General features: G+C 32.6%; 1 protein-coding gene across 2 annotated transcripts; it reads left to right on the forward strand.

Moving 5' to 3' along the window:
- Positions 1 to 3,616: 3,616 nt before the first annotated feature.
- Positions 3,617 to 20,994, forward strand: LOC143085039 (protein SGT1 homolog). Of its 2 annotated transcripts, XM_076261178.1 has the most exons (14): positions 3,617 to 3,696; positions 3,807 to 3,855; positions 9,692 to 9,788; positions 10,541 to 10,610; positions 11,841 to 11,911; positions 13,156 to 13,176; positions 14,001 to 14,054; positions 14,323 to 14,354; positions 14,902 to 15,035; positions 15,954 to 16,050; positions 16,763 to 16,870; positions 18,812 to 18,908; positions 19,607 to 19,797; positions 20,670 to 20,994. In XM_076261178.1, exons 1-14 carry the CDS (start codon positions 3,677 to 3,679, stop codon positions 20,775 to 20,777), a joined length of 1,149 nt encoding a protein of 382 aa, XP_076117293.1. In that variant the 5' UTR covers positions 3,617 to 3,676; the 3' UTR covers positions 20,778 to 20,994. The 2 variants fall into 2 exon arrangements, with proteins under 2 accessions (XP_076117293.1, XP_076117294.1); XM_076261179.1 differs by lacking the exon at positions 13,156 to 13,176.
- The last annotated feature ends 1,930 nt before the right edge of the window (positions 20,995 to 22,924 follow it).

Raw genomic sequence — 22,924 nt, forward strand, 5'->3', positions numbered from 1 at the left:
TAAGTGTCCTTACAAACAACGGTATATTGCTGGGTCTTCCAAGTGCTCCACGAAACCTCTTTCTAAATTATTAACATCTATTTTATCAGCAATCAAAGACGGGCTTCAAAGTTATTATGAAACTGCCTATTCTAGAGATGGCGTGAATCAGATGTGGATACTTAAAAATTCAAAAGATCTTTTAGAGTACATACAATCTAACTCTCTTTCATCTTGTAACAGTATTAAAACATTTGACTTTTCTACTCTTTACACAAGTATTCCACATTCCAAACTAAAAGACAAATTGAAAGAGTTGGTATTACTTTGCTTCATAAAAAAGAATGGCCAACGTAGATACAAGTATCTTGTCTTAGGGAGGGATAAATCCTACTTTGTAAAGAATCACTCTGATTCAAACAAAAAATTCTCTGAAACTGATATTATCAAGATGCTTGATTTCTTGATTGACAACATATTTGTTACGTTCGGAGGACGTGTTTTTCAACAGACTGTCGGCATTCCAATGGGAACAAACTGTGCCCCTCTACTCACCGACTTGTTTCTTTATTATTATGAGGCTGACTTCATGCAGGAACTTCTTAGGAAGAAAGATAAGAAGTTAGCAATATCCTTTAACCATACTTTCCGCTATATAGATGATGTTCTTTCACTAAACAATTCAAAATTTGGTGACTATGTGGAACGCATCTATCCAATCGAACTAGAGATAAAGGATACTACAGATACAGTTAAGTCGGCTTCATATCTTGACTTACATCTAGAAATTGACAATGAGGGTCGGTTGAAAACAAAACTTTCCGACAAAAGAGATGATTTCAGCTTTCCAATTGTGAACTTTCCATTTCTAAGTAGCAACATTCCAGCAGCACCTGCATACGGGGTATATATCTCCCAATTGATACGATATTCCCGTGCTTGCATTTCCTATCATGATTGTCTTGATAGAGGTTTGCTGCTCACAAGGAAGCTATCAAACCAACAGTTTCAAATGGTGAAGTTGAAATCATCCCTTCGCAAATTTTACGGACGCCATCACGAGTTGGTTGACCGTTATGGAATAACCGTTTCACAAATGATATCGGATATGTTCCTTACGTCGTAACTACAATCCCCTTCCCTTTCATGAATATGACCTACCGAATTAGACTATTTACCGGATATGTAATCACATAATCAACACGACGGGTGCCACATGTGGAGCAGGATCTGCTTACCCTTCCGGAGCACCTGAGATCACCCCTAGTTTTTGGTGGGGTTCGTGTTGTTTATTCTTTAGTTTTCTATGTTGTGTCATGTGTACTATTGTTTTTCTGTTTGTCTTTTTCATTTTTAGCCATGGCGTTGTCAGTTTGTTTTTGATTTATGAGTTTGACTGTCCCTTTGGTATCTTTCGTCCCTCTTTTATTAATGGACAGTGATCGATTGATTGATAGATTGATTGATATCTTGCTTGATTGATTGAACTAAATTCAAACTTAAAGTCATAAGAAACTTCAAATTAAAAAAATTTAATGCATGTGTTTTTTATACCTGAATGGATAGTCTTCATTATAAAACTTATGTACATATACTTATTTCTGAAGAAAATTTCTTTATTTGTTAATATTTAGAAGAGGTTTACTTTATTTTATTCCAGGAAGCAATTCCCCGACAAATTTTCCGTATGCAAAGTGACGTCAGTGTGACCCATCTCGAAAAAATCCGGTGATCGCAATACGCATGGATGTCATTAAAATAAACTATTATCTGAGTGTTCATGTTAAAACACGTGCTGAATATCCATGCTTTTTTGTTGATGTTGACAAACAGGTGACAATCGTTAAACTTCGGCTTCAAATCACGAATTTTAATTACCTGCCATATTTTCACAACAACACTGACCGATTAAAAAAATTGACGATTATACGAAATTTATGGGGAAAAAATGATAAAATCGTACACAGAAGACTAAGTTTATGATGTATGTATGCATTGGTTCAAGAATTGGAATAATATGTACCGATTATCAGGTTGTCTGCATGTTGATATCGTAAAATATCAGCTGCGAGACATAATATGAAGCTTTTTGTCGAGTAAGCGCAGCGAACGAGATCAAAAAGCCTTCATATTATGTCGAGCAGCTGATATTTTACAATATTAATATGCCGATAACCTGATAATCGATTTATCGGGCTGTATTTGCGTCTTTTGGAAGTATTGTCTTAGTTTCACCTGCAACCGGAAGTTGACTTGATAAGTTCGGGTCAAACTTATCAACGTCGGTTCAAACATTATGACGTCGCTGATATGTCCGGGTCAAAGTTATTAAGGCCAGGTCAACGTATTTGACGTCACAAAGCCGTGATATGGAGTTTTATTAAGAGCTGAGCAAATTGATATAGACAGTTGGACGACCGATAATTATAGATTATCGTTGATCATCTCAACAAGATTGGTTTTCTCGCTTGAGCTGGTACAGTGAAAGTGAGAAAAGCAATCGAGTTGAGATGACCAATGATAATCTGTTTATCGCAATTTTACCTATGACGACGTTGTCAATTTCATGTCAATTTCGTTAGCAACGCCACGTGGCCTCCTTAGTTTCTAGCGATAATTTTTCCATCTCAAGCGAGAAGCATGATATGAAAATTATCAAAAATTAGATCAAAAGAAAAATGCACAAAATAGCGATAATATTTTTTATCGGTCACTCGTTTCTTATGACTTTAAGTCCAAAACCCGCTGTAGTTACGATATCGACGATATCAACGATATTGTTTCGATATTATAATATTGTAGAACATAGAAAATGAAAGTGGGAGTTTCAGGTTAAAGTTTTTGGTCAAAATATCATAAGCAACAAGTGTACTAAGTTTCAAGTTGATTGGACTTCAGCTTCATCAAAAACTACCTTGACCAAAAACTTTAACTTGAACGGACGCACAGACGGACGAACGGAGCCACAGACCAGAAAACATAATGCCCCTCTACTATCGTAGGTGGGGCATAAAAACGACTAATTTATTTTACGAATAACAGTAAATTGTGCTTGTTCATATGTAGGTGTCGATATCGACGATACCGAATTGATATCGACAATTATTTTGATTTACTAAGCATTACAAATTTACGTTCTAAGTTAATGTTGTCGATATCGACGATATAGTGAATACCGACTTTTCATTTTCCCTCTACATTTGTTGTCTTGAAATTTATTTATGGAATGCATCTTAAACTATTGTCGATATCGATGATAATAACGATATCGAATAGATAATTATCGACATTTAATTTTTCCCTCGTAATGTGAAGCAATAATTCTGTACCAATTACTTTGAATGGATTTTGTTTATTTGTACATACAATTATTCCTCTGATTATATTGTCAATATCGTCGATATCGCATATATCGATTCGATATCGACATTGAAATTTTCCTTGAAATGTTTATCATCTGAAATGTTTATCACTCACGCTTTACTTTGTATAGATTTAACGTTGTACTCATCTTTTACTAGAGTCAATATTATAATTTAGAAATTGTCCTTTACTTTTTTCAATAAACACATGAAACATTGTTAGAGAAAGTAATACATTTCCGATATTGCCGATATTATTGACATCTTCTTTGCCGGAAAGCAGTAATATGTGCCTCCGATACTTGTTTTAGAAATACTATCTCCCTGTAAACAAGATGGCGACGGATAATTTTGCGTAAGTTAAAAAATCCATTGGTTTTTTTTTTAAACAAGACTGTCAAATTATTACCTCAATTAAATGTGACTGATTAACTTTTAAATAAACATTTCTTTAAACTTTTGTAGGAAAGGAAATGAAGAATTCGTGAATGAGAACTACGAGAAGGCACTCGAGGTAATGAAACTATATAAAAAAAATTCTAATATAGATCTAATACTTTCTCTGTAGAAATACAGATAATAATCCATGCATTTAAATAACATATACTAATTGAACGGTTTGATAAGATGTGACTGTATGAATGATCAAATACCTTCAAAGAAAGAAAATTCTAGAAAGTTCCGAAAACAGGTTCATACATGGTGTCAATGAATTTAACCCCTTGAGTGCCAGGAATATTTGTGATTACTCCCTTTGAGTGCCAAGAATCGGCCCTAAAATAAAGTTGTTTTTTCGAGGGAACGTCATAGACGTAATTATTATACAACGTCATAAACGTCAATGGGATTAATTTGTTCTGCGGAGAGGTATTTTTCAGACAAGAAGACCGATAGATAGAGCTGACTTGTTGACGATTTAAACATGCAAACAGATATCTGACAGTTCGAAAACTATGCATTTGTTTGTTTTTTGTACTTTCTTCGTTTTAGATTCTGTACTTCTTCATCGTTTTGTGTTTGAAAGAGATGAACAATTTAACTTATAAAAAAGGGTGTTTTTTTCTTGTCTCAAACTATTATGTTTGAAAGACGAAGCAACAAATTATATTTTATCGCAAAAATTTCTCCCTCAAATATTTTTTTCTTGCCTTGTTTTTCTACGAAAAATCCATGCCCCCTTTTTGCAAGTTAAATTGTCCGTCTCAAAGGAATCGACCTTTTAGCTAAAACAAAATCTCTGATCAATTTTATTTTTTTACGTGATGCAACATTTTCCTCATAGTTTGGCATTATAATTTATGTTGAATATTTCCTTTCAGCTTGTTTTCTTCCCTTAAATGCCAGATTTTTATTTTATTCAAGTAGAGAATCAAATTATTTATTTCCGAAAAAAAAACATGCTCTCCTTCCTCCGAGTTTTAAATGGTCGTTCCATAAGTTAAAGAAAGGCAAAACCTTGTCATTAGAAAATAAAAATACAGCTTTTAATTCATTTATGTTTTTACAAGAATATTTTTTATCATAATTCACAAAAAAATTATAAGAAAGTCATAATTCCATTATTAACATTCGTGTCTATGAACACACAACTTGTGCAGTCCCTTCGCGCAACGTGAACACTCGGTCCTTGCTCTTCTTCGTCTGCCGTTTTTCCTGTCGGAACACACAGTACAGTCTTTTTCTTTCCTTTCCGTTACCTTTCGTATTTTTTGTCGTTGTCCAGGATTCTGCTGTCTATTTGATAGATGTTCCTCAGTGAGTCCTTCAATTACTTGTTTCACGAATTCAAATCTTGTTAATATTGGGTTATGAGATGTGTGTTGATAATACAGGATATAAGAATTAAGCAGTATTCTGTGAAACATGTGTAATATAATTTTTTTCCAGACTTTGGTTTGTTTTCTGTGATCGTTATAAAATGCCATCATTTGATCCGAAAGGTCTACACCGCCCATGAAGTTGTTGTACGCGTTAACGATAAGTGGTTTTGCATTCATTGCTCGGATAGCGCTATAAAACGTAGACACTAGCTTTACCTGCTTACGTCGATTCTGGTCTCGGAAGGAGCACAACAGTATGTTTCCCTGTCTAGCATAAGTTGTCTGTCCGGGATCGGGATTAGCGTTCTTAATCATGTTCGGCATGGGTCGATTTTTTCGTAAAGTGCCTGTAAGGTGGGTTCTCTGAACAAGGAGTGCTCTTGCAAGATTTAAGGATGAGAAGAAATTGTCCGTAAAAACATGATACCATTTATTAAGCAGATCAGCCGATTGTAACAATTTAATTACCACGTTTGTTCCTTGTAACGTACCAGCAGGGAGAGCGGGTTCAAAAGTTTTGCCGAGATAAATGTGCATTTGTAAAACGTATCCTGTAACAGCTTCCGCGAGAACCCAGAATTTTATTCCGAAGCGGGATCTTTTGCTCGGAATGTATTGCAACATTGCCGTTTTACCTTTTGTTCCGACCAACGTCTCGTCGACTGACAACTCCCGTCTTGGTCTATAGTGGTACAGAAATTTTCTATTCACGAAGTCAATTAATGGTTTAACTCTTGAAGCCGGATTGTAGTTTTGGTTATTTCTTGTCGGGATCTTTTTGCAGTCTACAATATGCAAGAATTTCAAAACATTTTGAAAACGATTGCGGGCAAAAGTCATTCTAAACCATGGAGTAGATTGAGACATGTTTTTTCGATTCCAATATTCTTTTATAGAGCTTTTCCTATTTAATCCCATATTGAAAAGGACGCCTAAAAAAGCCTTGAACTCGGAAATTGTTAGCTTTCCTTCTTTTCTCCACTGACATTTCCTGGAAAATCTACCAGTCTGGAGTCTAGTTCTGTCATACAGGTCTGAAGCATATCTGAAAATTATAATGATTGTAATTGAGAGTTTATGTTCAATTAAATTTAAAAAAAGAATGAGAAAAAAGCACGCTTATAAGCCTAACTTACATGTATGCCCGGAGGAAATAATCCTAATGTAAGCCGTCTTTCCCGTTTGCCAAGTTTTATGTCCGTCGGAAAGAATCTTTAATAAAAGAATAATTTTAGCTGCCAAAATTATTCTATGTTAATTGTCATATAAGTGAAACCCATCCAAAAACATATTTTATTCAATTTATTGGAATATTATCACTCGTTTTTCCCGTGAAAAACTTTTGTTTTCATTGACTCGTCCTTTATTGTGTTTTTGTTTGACTCGTCCTTTTGTGTGTTTTTGTTTTTTTTACTTTCAATAATTAAAAATAATCGATCGTCTTTCCGGCAAAAAACATTTCCGTTGGTTCCGAAACTAGAAATCGCTGAAAACTGAGTAATAAGAAAAAAATCTCTGAATAAAATCTTTCGAAATTTGTACCTGTTTGTTTGCTTCACAAATTCTTTTATCAGATCCACTGAAAAGAGTAGATAAAAGTAGAGAATAGGAGGTGAATCTCTAGCTGGCATCCTGATTGGTCCAGATGCAGCTCCGTGAAATGGCGTGTCCTGCTCTGCCTCTGGTGGAAACACACGGAACCAAATTGGCTGATTTCCCGGTGCGGCCATTTTTGACAGCGTCGCTTGCCGTAGGTTTGGTTGTGACGTCACATACTTTGTGACGTTAAACCAAATTCAAAACTTGGGCTGGGCCGATCTTTGGCACTCAAAGGGAGCATAACAAGATCGGCCAAATCGGCCCTATGGCACATAGGAGGTTAATTCATATCAAATATTCTTACATGACGTCCTTCATACACTTTGAGTACACACGTGGTAAAATATGAATATATTTTCAGGGCTGTTCCAATCGTACTCCCACGTCACATGTTTATTTTATGAATGAGCTTCCCGATTCTGTATTCTGTAGGTGTCGCTGTTGACCATGTTGACACTGGATTGTCTCCCTTGTAAACATTCGTCTCTCACGTAAATATTTCACTCTGGTAAAAAAACTGACGCGACTCACAAATAACGTCACCCAACAATCGCATTAGTGTTTCATTAGAGACGGAGACCTTGTAATTTTTTTCCATTGACAATAAAAGTTCCAAATCAATATACAGTCATGTAACAATCCTGTGTTAAAGTATATCTCATGTATAAGTTTCTGTTTAGCCTCTTCAAAAAGGATAAAAAAAATCAATTACAAACAAAAGTAAACCAACGCCTGGTGAGTCTGTAGTATGGATTGGTAGAGTCCATAAAGTGGATACATCGGGTATGCAGGGTCGTTATAATAAAAAACATAAATCACGTAAGAATATAAGCATTTTATTGGAAAATACACCCTCCCGAAACCGAAATCATCACAACAAGTAAACGTAAACAAACATTGCTAAAATGTGGTAAAAGTCATGTCTTTTTAAACATATTTATAAGACATATATATATATATATATATAAGTAAATTATCATTTAAATTCATCCAAAACGATCTAAAGACGTAATTGTAAATAGTTTATGCATGTCACTAATTCAGTTAGATCCTTTCTTTTACGCCAATTTAATAGTGCGTTTATTTATGGGAACGGCAAATATTTGTCTCCACCTAGAGCGCTTCATTCCAAAACAATAGCCGTATTTGTCCTATTTGCTATCGCTCAGGGTAAAATATTTGTCATAAAGGGCCAGCCCGTGGTAAAATCATGATATATTCCATCCCCCATGAATTATTTCTTAATTATCAAATGCTCAAATTGAATTTAAAAAGGTGCTGATTTGACCAGATTCCTACATGATGTATTCTGTCAAATGAGTGAATATGAGGCAGGCATTATGGAGGGGTCTGTTGGGGGGGGGGGGGGGGGGTCTCATCACCATTTACGAGTTGATTTTTTTGTCAATCCCAATTCACAGAAAATTAATTTCCATGATCACGGATCGCTAAAATATAAAAAAAAAAAATACATAGAAAAAGGGATAACGATAGCGAAAAAGTGCCAATCACGATGAACGAAATTAACCAATCAGGCTCCTCATTATGATTACCTGTAAAAGGGGACAAAGTCTGTATGAATTATTTTATTTGTAACTTCAAAATCTGTTAAAAAAAGAAACAGAAATACCCTAACATTTCTGATTTTGGTTCTGTTGTTAGGGATTTTTCTTGTGACATTATTTAAGTAATGATGTCATGTTATATGTAAACAAAGAAACGCGATCATCAGGTAACGTTTATTCTTATCAAAGACAAAGAATTATTAAAAATGTAATTTGTATTGTGTTCCTAGAGCACCTATATTTTACTAGACTACTCAAAGTCTCATGACAATGAGACCGGAAGCAGGAAGTAGATATCTGCGTTCTGCGCAAAAGTGGAAATTACCAAAAAATTACCAAAAAAGTTAAATTTCCTGGCCCGATTTAAAAAAAAATATTTTTATTTGATTAACTCATCATAGATACCAGGACTAAATTTTGTATATTCGCCAGACGCGTTTTTGTCTACAAAAGACTCATCAGTGAAGCTCGAATCCAAAAAAGTTTAAAAGGCCAAAATAAAGTACGAAGTTGAAGAGTATTGAGGACCAAAATTCCTAAAAGTTTTGCCAAATACAGCTAAGGTAATCTATGTCTGAGGTAGAAAAGCCTTAGTATTTCAAAAATTCAAAATTTTGTAAACAGTTAATTTATAAATATAACCATATCAATGATAATTCATTGTCAGCACAAAAGTGCTGACTACTGGGCTGGTGATACCCTCAGGGAAATAAATCTCCACCAGCAGTGGCATCGACCCAGTGGTAGTAAATAAACTCATCATAGATACCAGGACTAAATTTTTTATATATGCCAGACGGGCGTTTTGTCTACAAAAGAGTCATCAGTGACACTCGAATCCAAAAAAGTTTAAAAGGCCAAAATAAAGTATGAAGTTGAAGAGCATTGAGGACCAAAATTCCTAAAAAGTTTTGCCAAATACAGCTAAGGTAATCTATGCCTGAGGTAGAAAAGCCTTAGTATTTCAAAAATTTAAAATTTTGTAAACAGTTAATTTATAAATATAACCATATCAATGATAATTCATGTCATCACAAAAGTGCTGACTACTGGGCTGGTGATACCCTTGGGGAAATAAATCTCCACCAGCAGTGGCATCTACCCAGTGGTAGTAAATAAACTCATCATAGATACCAGGACTAAATTTTGTATATACGCCAGTCTACAAAAGACTCATCAGTGACGCTCGAATCCAAAAAAGTTAAGAAGATCGTAAAAGGGGACTTATCAAATGACTTTTAACCAGGTACCTCAAATTCCTCTGTTTAATGGTTATTTGAAGAACCCCTTGAGAGCTGCTTATTAAAACTATTTAGTATTTAAGATAGGAAATGAAAGTTTGATGCTTGTATATTTTATATTTAAGTTGTATACAGAAGCTTTAAACACTGATGACGAGGACATGAGAGATGATTACTATGCTGCTAGAGCTCAAGTACTGTTAAAACTGGAAAGATATTCAGGTATTTACATTATAACACATATCATAAACATGATTAACCCTTTTGCTGTCAGTTGTTTTTCAGGGTTGCATTTCATATGCCAGAAAATAAGACCGCTCCACGTTTGTGACGTGACATGACAAACAATGATGTCATGCCGTAATGACCGTTACATTTAAGAGCCATTGTAGAAACAGATTACACTTTTTAATTTTCGGTCTTTTATTTTGATAAAGGTACAGCACTGATGAGAAGCTTGCATAAATTAAAACATGGACATATATGTGTCCCTCCAGCAGCAAGAGGGTTAAACAAGAATAAAATATCTGGTTTCAGTCACTCTTTATATATATATAATTAGTGTTATAAATTTTGTATGGAACACAAACCTAATTCATTGTAATTGATAATAGATTGAAGAAAAATTCAGGATTTATGACCTTCAACTATGAATAATGAGAAAGAAATTAAAAATTAACAGATTTAGATATACATCACACATCTATTATAAATGTAAACAAAATTAATGTTAAGACTTTTTGGAAATATGTACATGTATTTGCATACATACATGACATACATATATAGTTCCAATATTGATAAATTATTATACAATAGAGAAGAAAAAAAAACCTCCAATCAGCATAATAGACTTTTCTGGACAAAATACAGGAAAACAATTCTAAAACATCTGTAAGCTAAGAACTTGTGTAATGCAAAAGAAATTACAAACAGTACAGATATTTATTACATTTTTATTGCTTTTATTTCAGAGGCATTAGAAGATACCAACAAATCTACAGAAATAAATCCTAAAAATTCCAAGGCATATTACAGGAGAGGGTAATTGTTTTACAATGTTCTGAGATTCAATTTAAAGGAAGACTTTTGAATTGTGCTTTTATTTTACACATGCAAGCACATGGAGTAGGAAATTATGCTTTTACAAAATGCAATTCAAAATACCATGAAATGACTTAATTTTTGACTTTGCTAAATTGTCTTATTTTCTATTGTTTCATCTGATTACAAATGTATGTTCATGTGTCACTGATCACTGTTATGAATTACACAAAATATCAATGTGCTTAATGTTAATGAAAGTAAAATTTAGGTGATAGATGGACATATATGATAAAGACTGGTATGATTGCCAATGAGACAACTTTCCACCAAATACCAATTAATGTAGAATTTAGCATCTTAACACCACTATATTAAACAGCTTTTAACTATAAGCAAAACGCAAACTGTATAGCAAGAAAAATTGTGAGAAATTTAACCGATAAATAATATAATACCCTATGGAATCAAAAAGAACATTACGATTTAACGATTGACATCCCACTGGTATCGTTTCTACCTTAGAACTCGCAGATAACAATGTAGTGGCCGGGGTTAATAGAATACCCAGACATGTAGACAATTTGAGCATTTGATAATTAAGAAATAGCTTTTAAATGAATTTGACTGATCACACTTATTATTTAGCTTATTGTCAGATAGAGTGCCTTACCCTGTAATTGGAGTATTTACTGCATGTATTATTAGGCAAATTAAAAAAGGGTAGTAAAATATGCATTTAGGAAAAGGGCTAGACAATGCAATGAAATGATAGTAAATATAACATAATTATTTATGTAAAAAATAAATTTACTACCATACTAAATTGGCTTTTTTTTAAAGTGCATGATGTAGGACAGTAGGATAAGTGGACAGAATTATTATATATGTTGAACCAAAGGTAAAATCTTATGAAAGTCATATATTTCTTTCCTATTTCAACATTATGGGTCAAAATCTTTGGCTGTGGTCTAACATTTGATATAAACCATAAGATGCACACAATTGATTCAAAAGCAATACCAACAGCATTGACCTACATGGTTATCATAAGTAGCTGCTGTTGGAGATAGCTGCAAAATCTAATTGAATAGTATTCAAATGTTACTGGTAATACAACATATTCAAATGATAGTACAATGTGGGTGAAAATATCAAATTCTTTTTTTTCCACAACTGTAAAATACTTTGTAATACCTCGTAAACCTATTGTCTTCTTTGTGATTCCAGCATAGCTTTATTTCATCTAGAGAGATATGAAGATGCATTAAAAGTATTCACTGCTGGACATGTACTAAATTGTAAGTAAAACACAGGAATTTATGGAAGTTTCTTTTTTGGGGGTTTAAAAAGATGTCACTTAATATTAATACATATATTCTTGGAAAGTAAAATAGCATTGTTATCCCTGGGATTTTTTAATAGCCCTGGGTAAGTGTGACAACAAATTAGACATAATTTGCATCATTTCACAACTTATTTCCTCCATTTTTTCTCCTTATGGTCAGTTTCCAGTTGTTGGGGGTTTTTTTTGGGGGAGGGGGGGGGGGGTATTTGTGTTTTGTTTTCTTTTGAACTGTGTTGTAGGATCAATAATAAACTAGATATTAAATAGGAATGAATTCTTCAATGTGTATGAAGAAAGAGTACAAGGCAGTTTGTTTTTTTGTTTGAATTGTCATTTCAGAACCTTTTATATGCAGTATGGGCTTTGCTCATTGTTCAAGGCCGTACAGGGATCTGTAGTTGTTAATGTCTGTGTCATTTTGTCTCTTGCAGAGAGTTGTATCATTGGCAATCATACCACATCTTCCAATCATATGAAATAGTCTATTTTCTCTCGCACCCGCAAAATGGAAAGGGATTAATATAAGTTGCAAAACTTGTTTCCCAATCCACTTTAAATAAATATGTTTAAACTATTTTGATTTTAATAACCAAGTTGTCCACTCAGAGTTATCTACTTAAATCTACTTTAGTGGAAGAGTAAAAATCCACTTTTAAATTATTATTTTTTGTAAGTTTGTGTTTAGGAAAGTTGAAATTGAACCACTTATAGAAGTTCAATGATATTAAGTAAGCAGTCAACTATTTTTAAACAAGACTGTAGTGCTTCATTTACTACACTTGTAGAACATAACAGATACAAATACATTAACTTTATATATAGAGACTATGAAGTCACTGCAAGGTCTTCATAGATGAGAAACTTTTCTAATTTATCAGTTTTATATAGCAGCCATAGATATGGCAGATGCTAAAACAACTGTCTGTTGTATCTTTTATCCATGGTGTATTCTTTAAAACTGTTTATGGAACAATCATACCATTTTAATTTCTTTTCTTCAATGTCAATTGGATTGGAATACAGATCCTTTGCCACACTTTCCATCAAAAGCATAGGAGCTGTATTTTAATTACATTTTTAATAGATAGCATAAATGTCAATTTGATTTTTAATTGAAAAAGAAAATATTTACAAAATGAAAGGTCTGTGAACCCTTAAAACATTTCTAAGTTGAACTTTCACTGTTTCCACTTTCAGTGAATGCACCATCACGACAATGTGAGTATTTGAAGACTAGATACATCTGAGGGTTCTTATAATTGTAGCTTCTTATTTTTAAGATTGACTGTTGTTTGTTTAATATCATATGGCAACTTCTAAATTTATATTCAGAGTGAGAACAAGCTAAACAATAAATCTGAAGGTTCCTCAAACATGTCAAAGTGGGTTAACTGGGATGAAAGTTTAGCTAATGAAAAAAGAGGAATATTTGAGTAAGGGTGCAAATAATTGATGCAAGCTATACTTTATTGTAGTTTTAACAGTTAAAACTACAATAAAGTATAGCTTGCATCAACTATTTCTTAATAAGTGACAACTGAGATCCAAGTATTATAGACTAGCTTCCCCAAAAAAATAGGTCTGAGAGTAGAGTTTTCAAAGAATTGCCATAATTTTTAGAGGTTGATGTTGGTAAAGAAATATCCTGGTATGATTTTGATTCCTTAATATTTTTTGTGTTCCAATTTTCAAGGATTAAGGAAATAGTATACTTGTTATTTCTCAAATGCTTCATCTCAAGTGTTGACAGACCCTGCTGACAAACCAATAGAAAGTATAGTGGTTTGGGTTCAGTTTAGGTAAGTTTCAGCAGGGATTCATTTGATTGTTGTGATTGTATTGATGTTATGTTTTGCATGAAAATTTAATATGAGTTATGGTTTCTATAATAGATTTATATTGTGAAAGAAGTTGGGTTATTTAACAGTTGCAATTGAAAATACTTCCAACTAGAAAAAGAAAGATTTTCAATGTAGTGAGTACAGGTACAATTAAGCTATGGTTGACAGTTAAATGTCATTCTGTTTCCTCTTTTTTTCAAGCTGAAAACAGTAATTTCAACACCTGGATTAGAAAATGTGAAGCAGAGATAGACTGTAAGTATAACTTGTAAAATTTTAATACCCACTGTTTTAAAAGTTTTTAGAACTGTTTTGCTTAATTAACAATGAAATTGTTTTTTAAAGTCAAAAACACAGGCATACATTGTTATAAATTTTAACATAAATTCTTACTATGTCCTCATTGTAGTTAGATATTATCAATAAAGTTCAAATTATAGTACATGTAATACAATTAAAAAAAAGTTTTATTTTTTAAGAAGATTATAACAATTTGTAATTTTTTCTGCAATTTTGTTTTCAGTATCAAAACAAGAAAAAAGCAATGGAGCTGAGGTAAAAACTTATTTAAGATTTATATAATTCCCTTTATTTATATTATTCTAAGGTGACTTAAAGAAACAGGGCCCAATATTTGGCTAATCCAGTGCACCTTACAATTTTATGAGTTCTATTAACAGTATTTTCTTATCATAAATGCGGTTTAATGATGACTAACTTTGTTGAAGGAAGAAACAGGATTTTACAGAAGTTGACCAACAATCTTTGAAATAAAACTGGCTGTTGTTCGTTATGCAATAACTAACAAATTTCATACTAGGAAACAAATTCTAATATTTTATTAATAGTAATATTACTTGTATAATCATGCATACATATGGAATACTGGTAGTTACAAAAATATGGATACACAGAAACTGCCTTATAAGCACTTCTGTCAAGAAACTATTTACTGAATTGCTTAAAAAGTGTGGAATGATGCATTCCAAGTTTCATATAGACAAGTTATTATGGAGCTTCTGCAATTGTCAGGCAGGAGAAATTGGGGATAAATATACATTTTAAGGCATTAATTTGAAACTCCTAATTGATTATTTTTTAGGCTAGAGTTGGTGTATCAGATTCTTCACCAATGGAAACAAGTTCTTCAAAGGAAAGTGAGAAAAAAACAGAAAGTTCATCCATACCCAAACCTAATCCTGCTGATGCAGTGTTAAATGCACCAGTTAAAGCTAAGTATGTATTATAGTTTCACACATAAAGTCTTGTTCCAAAGTATATTTGTTGATGCTTTATATAGGTATAAGAAAATGTGATATGAGTGCCAATGAGACAACTATCCATCCAAGTCACAATTTTTAAAAGTAAGCCATCATAGGTTAAAGTACAGTCTTCAACACAGAGCACTGGCTCACACCCAACAGCAATCTATTAACCCTGAAGGTTGTGGTTCTCTTTGCTTTCTCCGCCTATAAAAACTGAGTGCCATGAAATAGCACCTAAGTGCCAGGAAATAGCACAATCGGCTCAAAGTGACATTAAACACCAATCAATCAATCATTCTAATGCAACAACGTTTGTAACGTTCATTTTGATTAGATAACATCACTTTCTTACATGGCATCAAATCGCAAGCGCAGACGACATATGACAGATTTTAAATACATGTTTTAACGTTGTTTTCTGTCAGTTTCATTAGAATGGAGATAACAATATTGTATTTTTAAGCTCCGACGGCATCAATTTGGGATTTGATGCCGTCAGAGCTTAAAATACAATACAGTTATCTCCTAAATCAATGGTATCAACCAAAAAACTAGATATTTAGTGGTTTAGTGCATTGAGGACGGATATATGCAAAGATATGTAAATAAAATATCTCAAAAGTTATATTGATACACGTTTTCAATGTCTTCACCAAAAAAGTTAAATTCAGAAATTATTGCAAAGGTTTTATTAATACTAATAATGCGACTGAGTGAACATAGCAATAAAGAGAACTCTCATTCTTATATCTTGAACATATATCTGTAAGCAGATTCTTCTATTTGACATTGCAATAGTTAATCTCGCATTTTTGTCTATTTTTCAAAAATTTTTGCCTTACAGTTCTGTCCATTACATTCCTAATTAATCATAACTTTTTACTTTCAGACATGATTGGTACCAAACACAAACACATGTTGTCCTTACAATCCTAATTAAAAATGTTCCTAAAGATGATTGTCATGTTGATGTGCAAGAAAGATCAGTGAGTATATAATACTGTACTGGGTGCACAGTATATGTTTCTTTAAATTTTATTAATTTGGGTTTCAAGTTGTTTGCTCATATTAAATTCAAAATGACATCATTGAAAATTATGTGTTTTGGCATTACCTACTTTTTAGATGTCATTGAACTCCTTTGAATAATAAGATTATTTGCCTGTTTGTTGGTGTTTTAAAACACCACTTTAAGCAACCTTCCTGAGCTTGGCTATATTATGGTGGCAAGTTTTTATTGGTTTTTAAATTCCATGGACAGAACTACTGTTCTTCTGGTAGAATAACGGTAAATACTTGCATTTAAGATCAAAGCTGAGTGGGATACAAACTCACAACCTCAGAGGAAACTGCCTAGCAATGGCTTATTGTAAACTTATTTCCTGATGAATGCTTCAAATACCATAATTCATTTGTTGGATACCAACTTTCGTTGGTTTCGTAAGTACAGGTGAACCACAAATTCAGATGGTCAACGAACTAGAAATTTTCTATAGGCTTTGTATGCACAGATTGGCAAAACCACCAAAATCAGGAAAATTACTACCAACAAAAATAAATTAATCCCCACACAGTAAGTTAAAAAAAATTACACTTGCATATATTTCATTAGAATCATATTAGAAACTTGACCTGCTGCAATTAATAAAAACAATGATTATTCCTAACAAGTTACTAACCAAAGTTTTATATTTACAGTTAAGTTGTACAGTAAAGCTACCGTCAGGGAACGATTACAGTTTAGAAATGGATTTGGCTCACAATGTTATTCCAGACAAAACACTAACTAAAGTTCTATCAAGTAAGGTATGGTCCATGTTGTTTTTTTATTTGGTTTTCATAGAATAATTAAAGAATAAATTAACTTCTTTTCCCATCACTTGGCGTCCAGCGTCGTCGTCATCCGTCGTCGTTAACTTTTACAAAAATCTTCTCCTCTGAAACTACTGGACCAAATTGGCCGCCATGGCTAAAAATAGAACATAGGGGTAAAATGCAGTTTTTGGCTTACAACTCAAAAACCAAAGCATTTAGAGCAAATCTGACATGTAGTTAAAATGTTTATCAGGTCAAGATCTATCTGCCCTCAAATTTTCAGATGAATCCGACAACACGTTATTGGGTTGCTGCCCCTGAACTGGTAATTTTAGGGAATTTTTGCTGTTTTTGGCTATTATCTTGAATATTATTATAGATAGAGATAAACTGTAGAAGCAATAATGTTCAGCAAAGTAAAATTAACAAATAAGTCCATATGACCAAAATAGTCAGTTGACCCCTTTAGGAGTTATTGACCTTTATAGTCAATTTTTAACCATTTTTCGTAAATCTTAGTAATCTTTTACAAAAATCTTCTCCTCTGAAACTACTGGGCCAAATTAATCCAAACTTGGCCACAATCATCTTTGGGATATCTAGTTTAAAAAATGTGTGGCGTGACCCGGCCAACCAACCAAGATGGCCGCCATGGCTAAAAATAGAACATAGGGGTAAAATGCAGTTTTTGGCTTATAAGTCAAAAATCAAAGCATTTAGAGCAAATCTGACATGTAGTAAAAATGTTTATCAGGTCAAGATCTATCTGTCCTGAAATTTTCAGATGAATCGGACAACCTGTTGTTGGGTTGCTGCCCCTGAATTGGTAATTTTAAGGACATTTTGCTGTTTTTGGTTATTATCTTGAATATTATTATAGATAGAGATAAACTGTAAACAGCAATAATGTTCAGCAAAGTAAGATTTACAAATAAGTCAGCATGACCAAAATGGTCAGTTGACCCCTGAAGGAGTTATTGCCCTTTATAGTCAATTTTTAACCATTTTTTCGTAAATCTTAGTAATCTTTTACAAAAATCTTCTTCTCTGAAACTACTGGGCCAAATTAAACTTAACTTTGCCACAATCATCATTGGGGTAATTTGTTTAAAAAATGTGTGGCGTGACCTGGCCAATCAACCAAAATGGCTGCCACGGCTAATAATAGAACATAGGGGTAAAATGAAGTTTTTGGCTTATAACTCAAAAACCAAAGCATTTAGAGCAAATCTGACAAGCAGTAAAAGTGTTTATCCAGTCAAGATCTATCTGCCCTGATGTTTTCACATGGATCGGACAACCCGTTGTTAGGTTACTGTCCTGAATTGGTAATTTTAAGGAAATTTTGCCGTTTTTGTTATTATCTTGAATATTATTATAGATAGGGATAAACTGTATACAGCAATAACGTTCAGCAAAATAAGATCTACAAATAAGTTTGCATGACCAAAATAGTCAATTGACCCGTTAAGGAGTTATTGCCCTTTATAGTTAATTTTTAACATTTTTCATAAATTTTTGTAAATTTGTAGAAAATATTTTCCACTGTAATTACTGGGCCAAGTTCATTATAGACAGATATAATTGTAGCAACAAGAATGTTCAGTAAAGTAAGATCTACAAACACATCACTATCACCAAAACACAATTATGTCATGAATTTATCCGTGTCCATTATTTAATATGCACAAGACCAAGGTGAGCGACACAGGCTCTTTAGAGCCTCTAGTTTAGCTTTATTGGGATTTTTTTTTATGTAGAATATTTAATAGAATGATGAATCATTTCAAGTTTTAATTTTTAAATGTAATTTGGGTTTAAGATTTGAGTTATTAAAAGTTATATTTAATTATCATAAATGAGTTAAAAATTTAACAAGGAGTATCATGTTTTGTTAGCTGCAAAATAAAGATATAATAATACTTTTTATAGATTGAGATTAAAATGAAGAAACAGGCAGAAATCCAGTGGAAGAAACTGGAGGGTGACGGACAGGAAGAAGAAAAGATTAAACAAATACCTATACAGAGTAAGTCTTAGGTTATAGGTCAGAGACTTACCAAGTTACAGAATTACCTGTACTAGAAAGAAACGATCTGATAGAACAGACTCTTAAATTCTTTATACAAAGAACTTATAAAAATACTGATTTATTTTATAAATTGTTAAGATCCTGAAGTCCTGAGTCATTATGAGAGAAAATGGTGTAAAGTAGACATCATTTTATATAACAAATGGTATAAAATAGACCTCATTTTGCATATTAAAAAATGGTATAATTAGACCTTATTTTAGAGATGAAATGGTATGAAATAGACCTCATTTTTTATATCACATGGTATAAAATGTACCTGTCTTTGCATCTTTTATGATATAAAATAAACTTCATTTGACAGTTCAAAGGGAGAAACAAGACCTCCATTTACATATTTAATGATTAAACATGGGAAAATGTGTACTAAGTTTCAAGTTGATTGGATTTCAACTTTATCTAAAACTACTTTGACCAAAAACTTAACCCTGAAGGACCAAAAACTTTAACATGAAGTGGGAAAGACATTCAAACAAATAGACAGAAGGACGTACGAACGTAGGGACGCACAGACTAAGTGCCCTAAGTGGGGTATAAAAAGGCCTCATTCTACATACTCAATGGTGTAAAATATACCTGTTTTTTGCATCTTAAATGGTATAAAATAGACTCATTTTTCATATCAAATATTTCAGATCCTACTGACACAACTCATAAATATCCAACTTCAAGTCATAAAACACGTAACTGGGACAAGTTAGAACAAGAAGTGAAAGAAGAAGAGAAGACAGAGAAACTGGAAGGAGATGCTGCTCTTAATAAATTATTCCAGCAGATTTATTCTGATGGAACGGATGAAACAAAAAAGGCAATGATGAAATCTTTTGTAAGTGCCTCCATCAGTACTTGTTAAACAATTGTATATCTAACTATATTAAACTTACAAAACTTCATAAGTGTTGAAAGTCTTCAGAGAACACACTACAGGCAAATCACATCAGACAAAACACCCAAGAGAAAACAGTCTTGACAAAACATTCCATGCCAAAGACCCAATAATATGATTATGTATCTTCTTTTCACTTCAGCAATATATATTTAAAGGAGACAAGACCTGAAGTTAACACATACTACATATTTAGACACATAATAAAAAGATTAAGGTGGTATCAAACACTTTGACTAAAACTAATTTGGCTCGTTCTAATTTTCATCAAATTTTGACAAAATATTGACTCTGACTATTCGACAAACAACATAATAATTTCAAAAAACATAAACCACACAATTTATTGACAAAATTTTATTGGCTATATAGCAGTTTGACCAACACTAAATTTGATCATTGAGAAGTTTGATATTTCCTTAACAATGAAATGTGATTATTAAACTTTCAGCTAATTTTTACAGAGTTATTTCCCTGTATCGTTCCACCTTAACATCAATAAAACTTTTTGAGAAAAGAAAAATAAGGAAACAACTGTCATTCCATTGCACATCAAAGAAATGGAATGTAAATAACTATTGGTCACAATTTGGCCTTCACCAATGAGCAAAATTCTTACTGTAAAGTAAGCGCCAAAAGGCCCTTGCATGAGAAAATATAAATAATTCAGATGAAACCAAAGGCATAATTATCCTAAAAATTATTAACTATAAACATGTTAGACAAATGAGATAGTCCTGACATCATTATAAAATCATAATGAGCATTTTATTAATCTTATTTGATATTGTAAATTTATTTTTTGATTACAGAGTGAATCTGGAGGAACAGTATTGAGTACAAACTGGGGAGAAATTGGAGAGAAAAAGACTGAAATCAAACCTCCAGATGGAATGGAATATAAAAAATGGGAATGTTGAACGAAAAGAACCCGTTTACAAAGTTTTATGATGTGTGAAAGAATCGCAGAGAAAAAAGTCTAGGTTTTAAGATAAAATGTAGAAATACCAACTATGCAAATCCTGTAATAAGATTTCATGCATGAAAGATGTAAATGATGGATGAATTTAATACTGGGAACTTAGATTTCTCTTCTTTTTATTAATATCATTGAATAATGAATTGTTCTGTATTAAAGAGGGATAATTTGAATAAGATACCTATGATGAATTTGGGATGCTTAATTCCTGTATGTTTGTTTTCCTATGTACTCACTTTCATTAGGGGTGAACAAGCCATACTTGTATGTGACACAGTAACATGTATTACATCCCTGCTCTGAAGGTGGTTAAGTTAATTAAGTTAACTGTTTTGACTCTATTCTTTTTATGATTTCACTATTATCAAAGACTTTAAATCAGAGTTGCCTAAAACTTGGCATCAAGTTTCAGGTGAGCATGCTATAATGTGTGATATGTTTTCCATATATTGCTCATTAACTCCCTGTTAACTGAACACCTATGTATTGTTTGACATAAAAATATCAATGTATGAAATATTCCTTGCATTTTACTCAGAACTGCCTATCTGAGCTTCCTGGTTTAGAATAAAGCTTCATGTGAGCATTATTAACCAAGAGATACATTTTATATCCATCACTCATCAACTTCCTGTTTACTGAATACTTATAAGTCTATCATTATTGAGGAACTAGTCACTGTAACGGTTATTTCAAGATTCCCTTAGTTCTGGCATCTAGTTTTAATAAGCTTTATTATGTTTGGAAATCAGATAAGTGTTATATTAAAACTGTTTGTTTATTAATTTGCAAATGTAAATTTAACATTATTAAATGATTTGTCATGAGCCATGTGATAAATGAAATACAGATTAAGCATGAATTAATTTGTTTAAATTGAAAGAAATTTTTAGAGATATTTACTGAATAGGTGGACTATGTCCTTGTATGTGAAATATAGTATGCACACCTAAACCTATATTAGACTATATTGTTTTATAATATAATTACAAATGCATACATTAAGTTCTTTCTTTTTGGAAAGCAAACAATTGACTTCAAATTGTAAGTTCATTCTACTCGAATTAAAATGTATTCTTGTTATTGAAAGTTTATTTGGATTGAAAATTAAACTAATTGAAACACTTATTTTCTCAAATCCTTAATTATACCTTTGAGTTTTTATTCTTTAGAAGGTTTTTTGCATTATCAGCTATTGTTTCAACCATATTGTATCTTATTTGATGTTTTATTATCATATTTATAACATTGCAATCACTTATCTGTAATGCTGTGTCATGAAATAAATACTATTTATTTATCTCATCTCGTATTTTATATTTTCCTCTAACTCTGCTTTGATTTATGTCTTTCTGTCCTTATTCTTTTCTTAACAACAAATGATTGTGATTGCATGTGTCTGCACTCTTCTTTGGATAATATGATATGGACATAAATTTATTTTGCTATTCTTTGAGCACTCCCTATCATGATATCATGAAAATAAGTTGAAGGGTATAGGTGTTCATTCGACTGCATGCCTTGCTTGCTGTTTAGTGTACCTGCATTCATGATATCCCCTGCATGTATACAGAATACAGTTTGCTCCTTCAATTTCCTGATGGTCTGATTGAATTCAAGATAATTGGTAAAAACCATGTTCGAGTAAAAAATTTTATCTAAAATTGAGTATGGAAATGGGGAATGCGTCAAAGAGACATCAACCCAACCAAAGATTAACAGTCGAAGGCCACCAATGGGTCTTCAAATCTTCAAAACAGCGGAAAAACTACCGCACCCGTAGGAGTACTTCAGCTGGCCCCCAAACAAAAATATATACTAGTTCAGTGATAATGGACGTCATACTAAACTCCAAAATATACACAAGAAACTAAAATTTTCATCATACAAGACTAACAAAGGCCAGAGGTTCCTGACTTTTGGACAGGCGCAACAATGCGGCAGGGTTAAAAATGTTTTTTGAGATCTCATCCTTCCCCCTATACCTCTAGCCAATGTAGAAAAAGCAAACGCACCACAATACGCACAGTAAAACTCAGTTCAAAAAAGTCTGGAGTCTGGTGTGTGAATAGGTAACAAAAGAAACTT

This window comes from Mytilus galloprovincialis, chromosome 8 (genome assembly GCF_965363235.1).
Source record: "Mytilus galloprovincialis chromosome 8, xbMytGall1.hap1.1, whole genome shotgun sequence".
Lineage (NCBI taxonomy): Eukaryota > Metazoa > Mollusca > Bivalvia > Mytilida > Mytilidae > Mytilus > Mytilus galloprovincialis.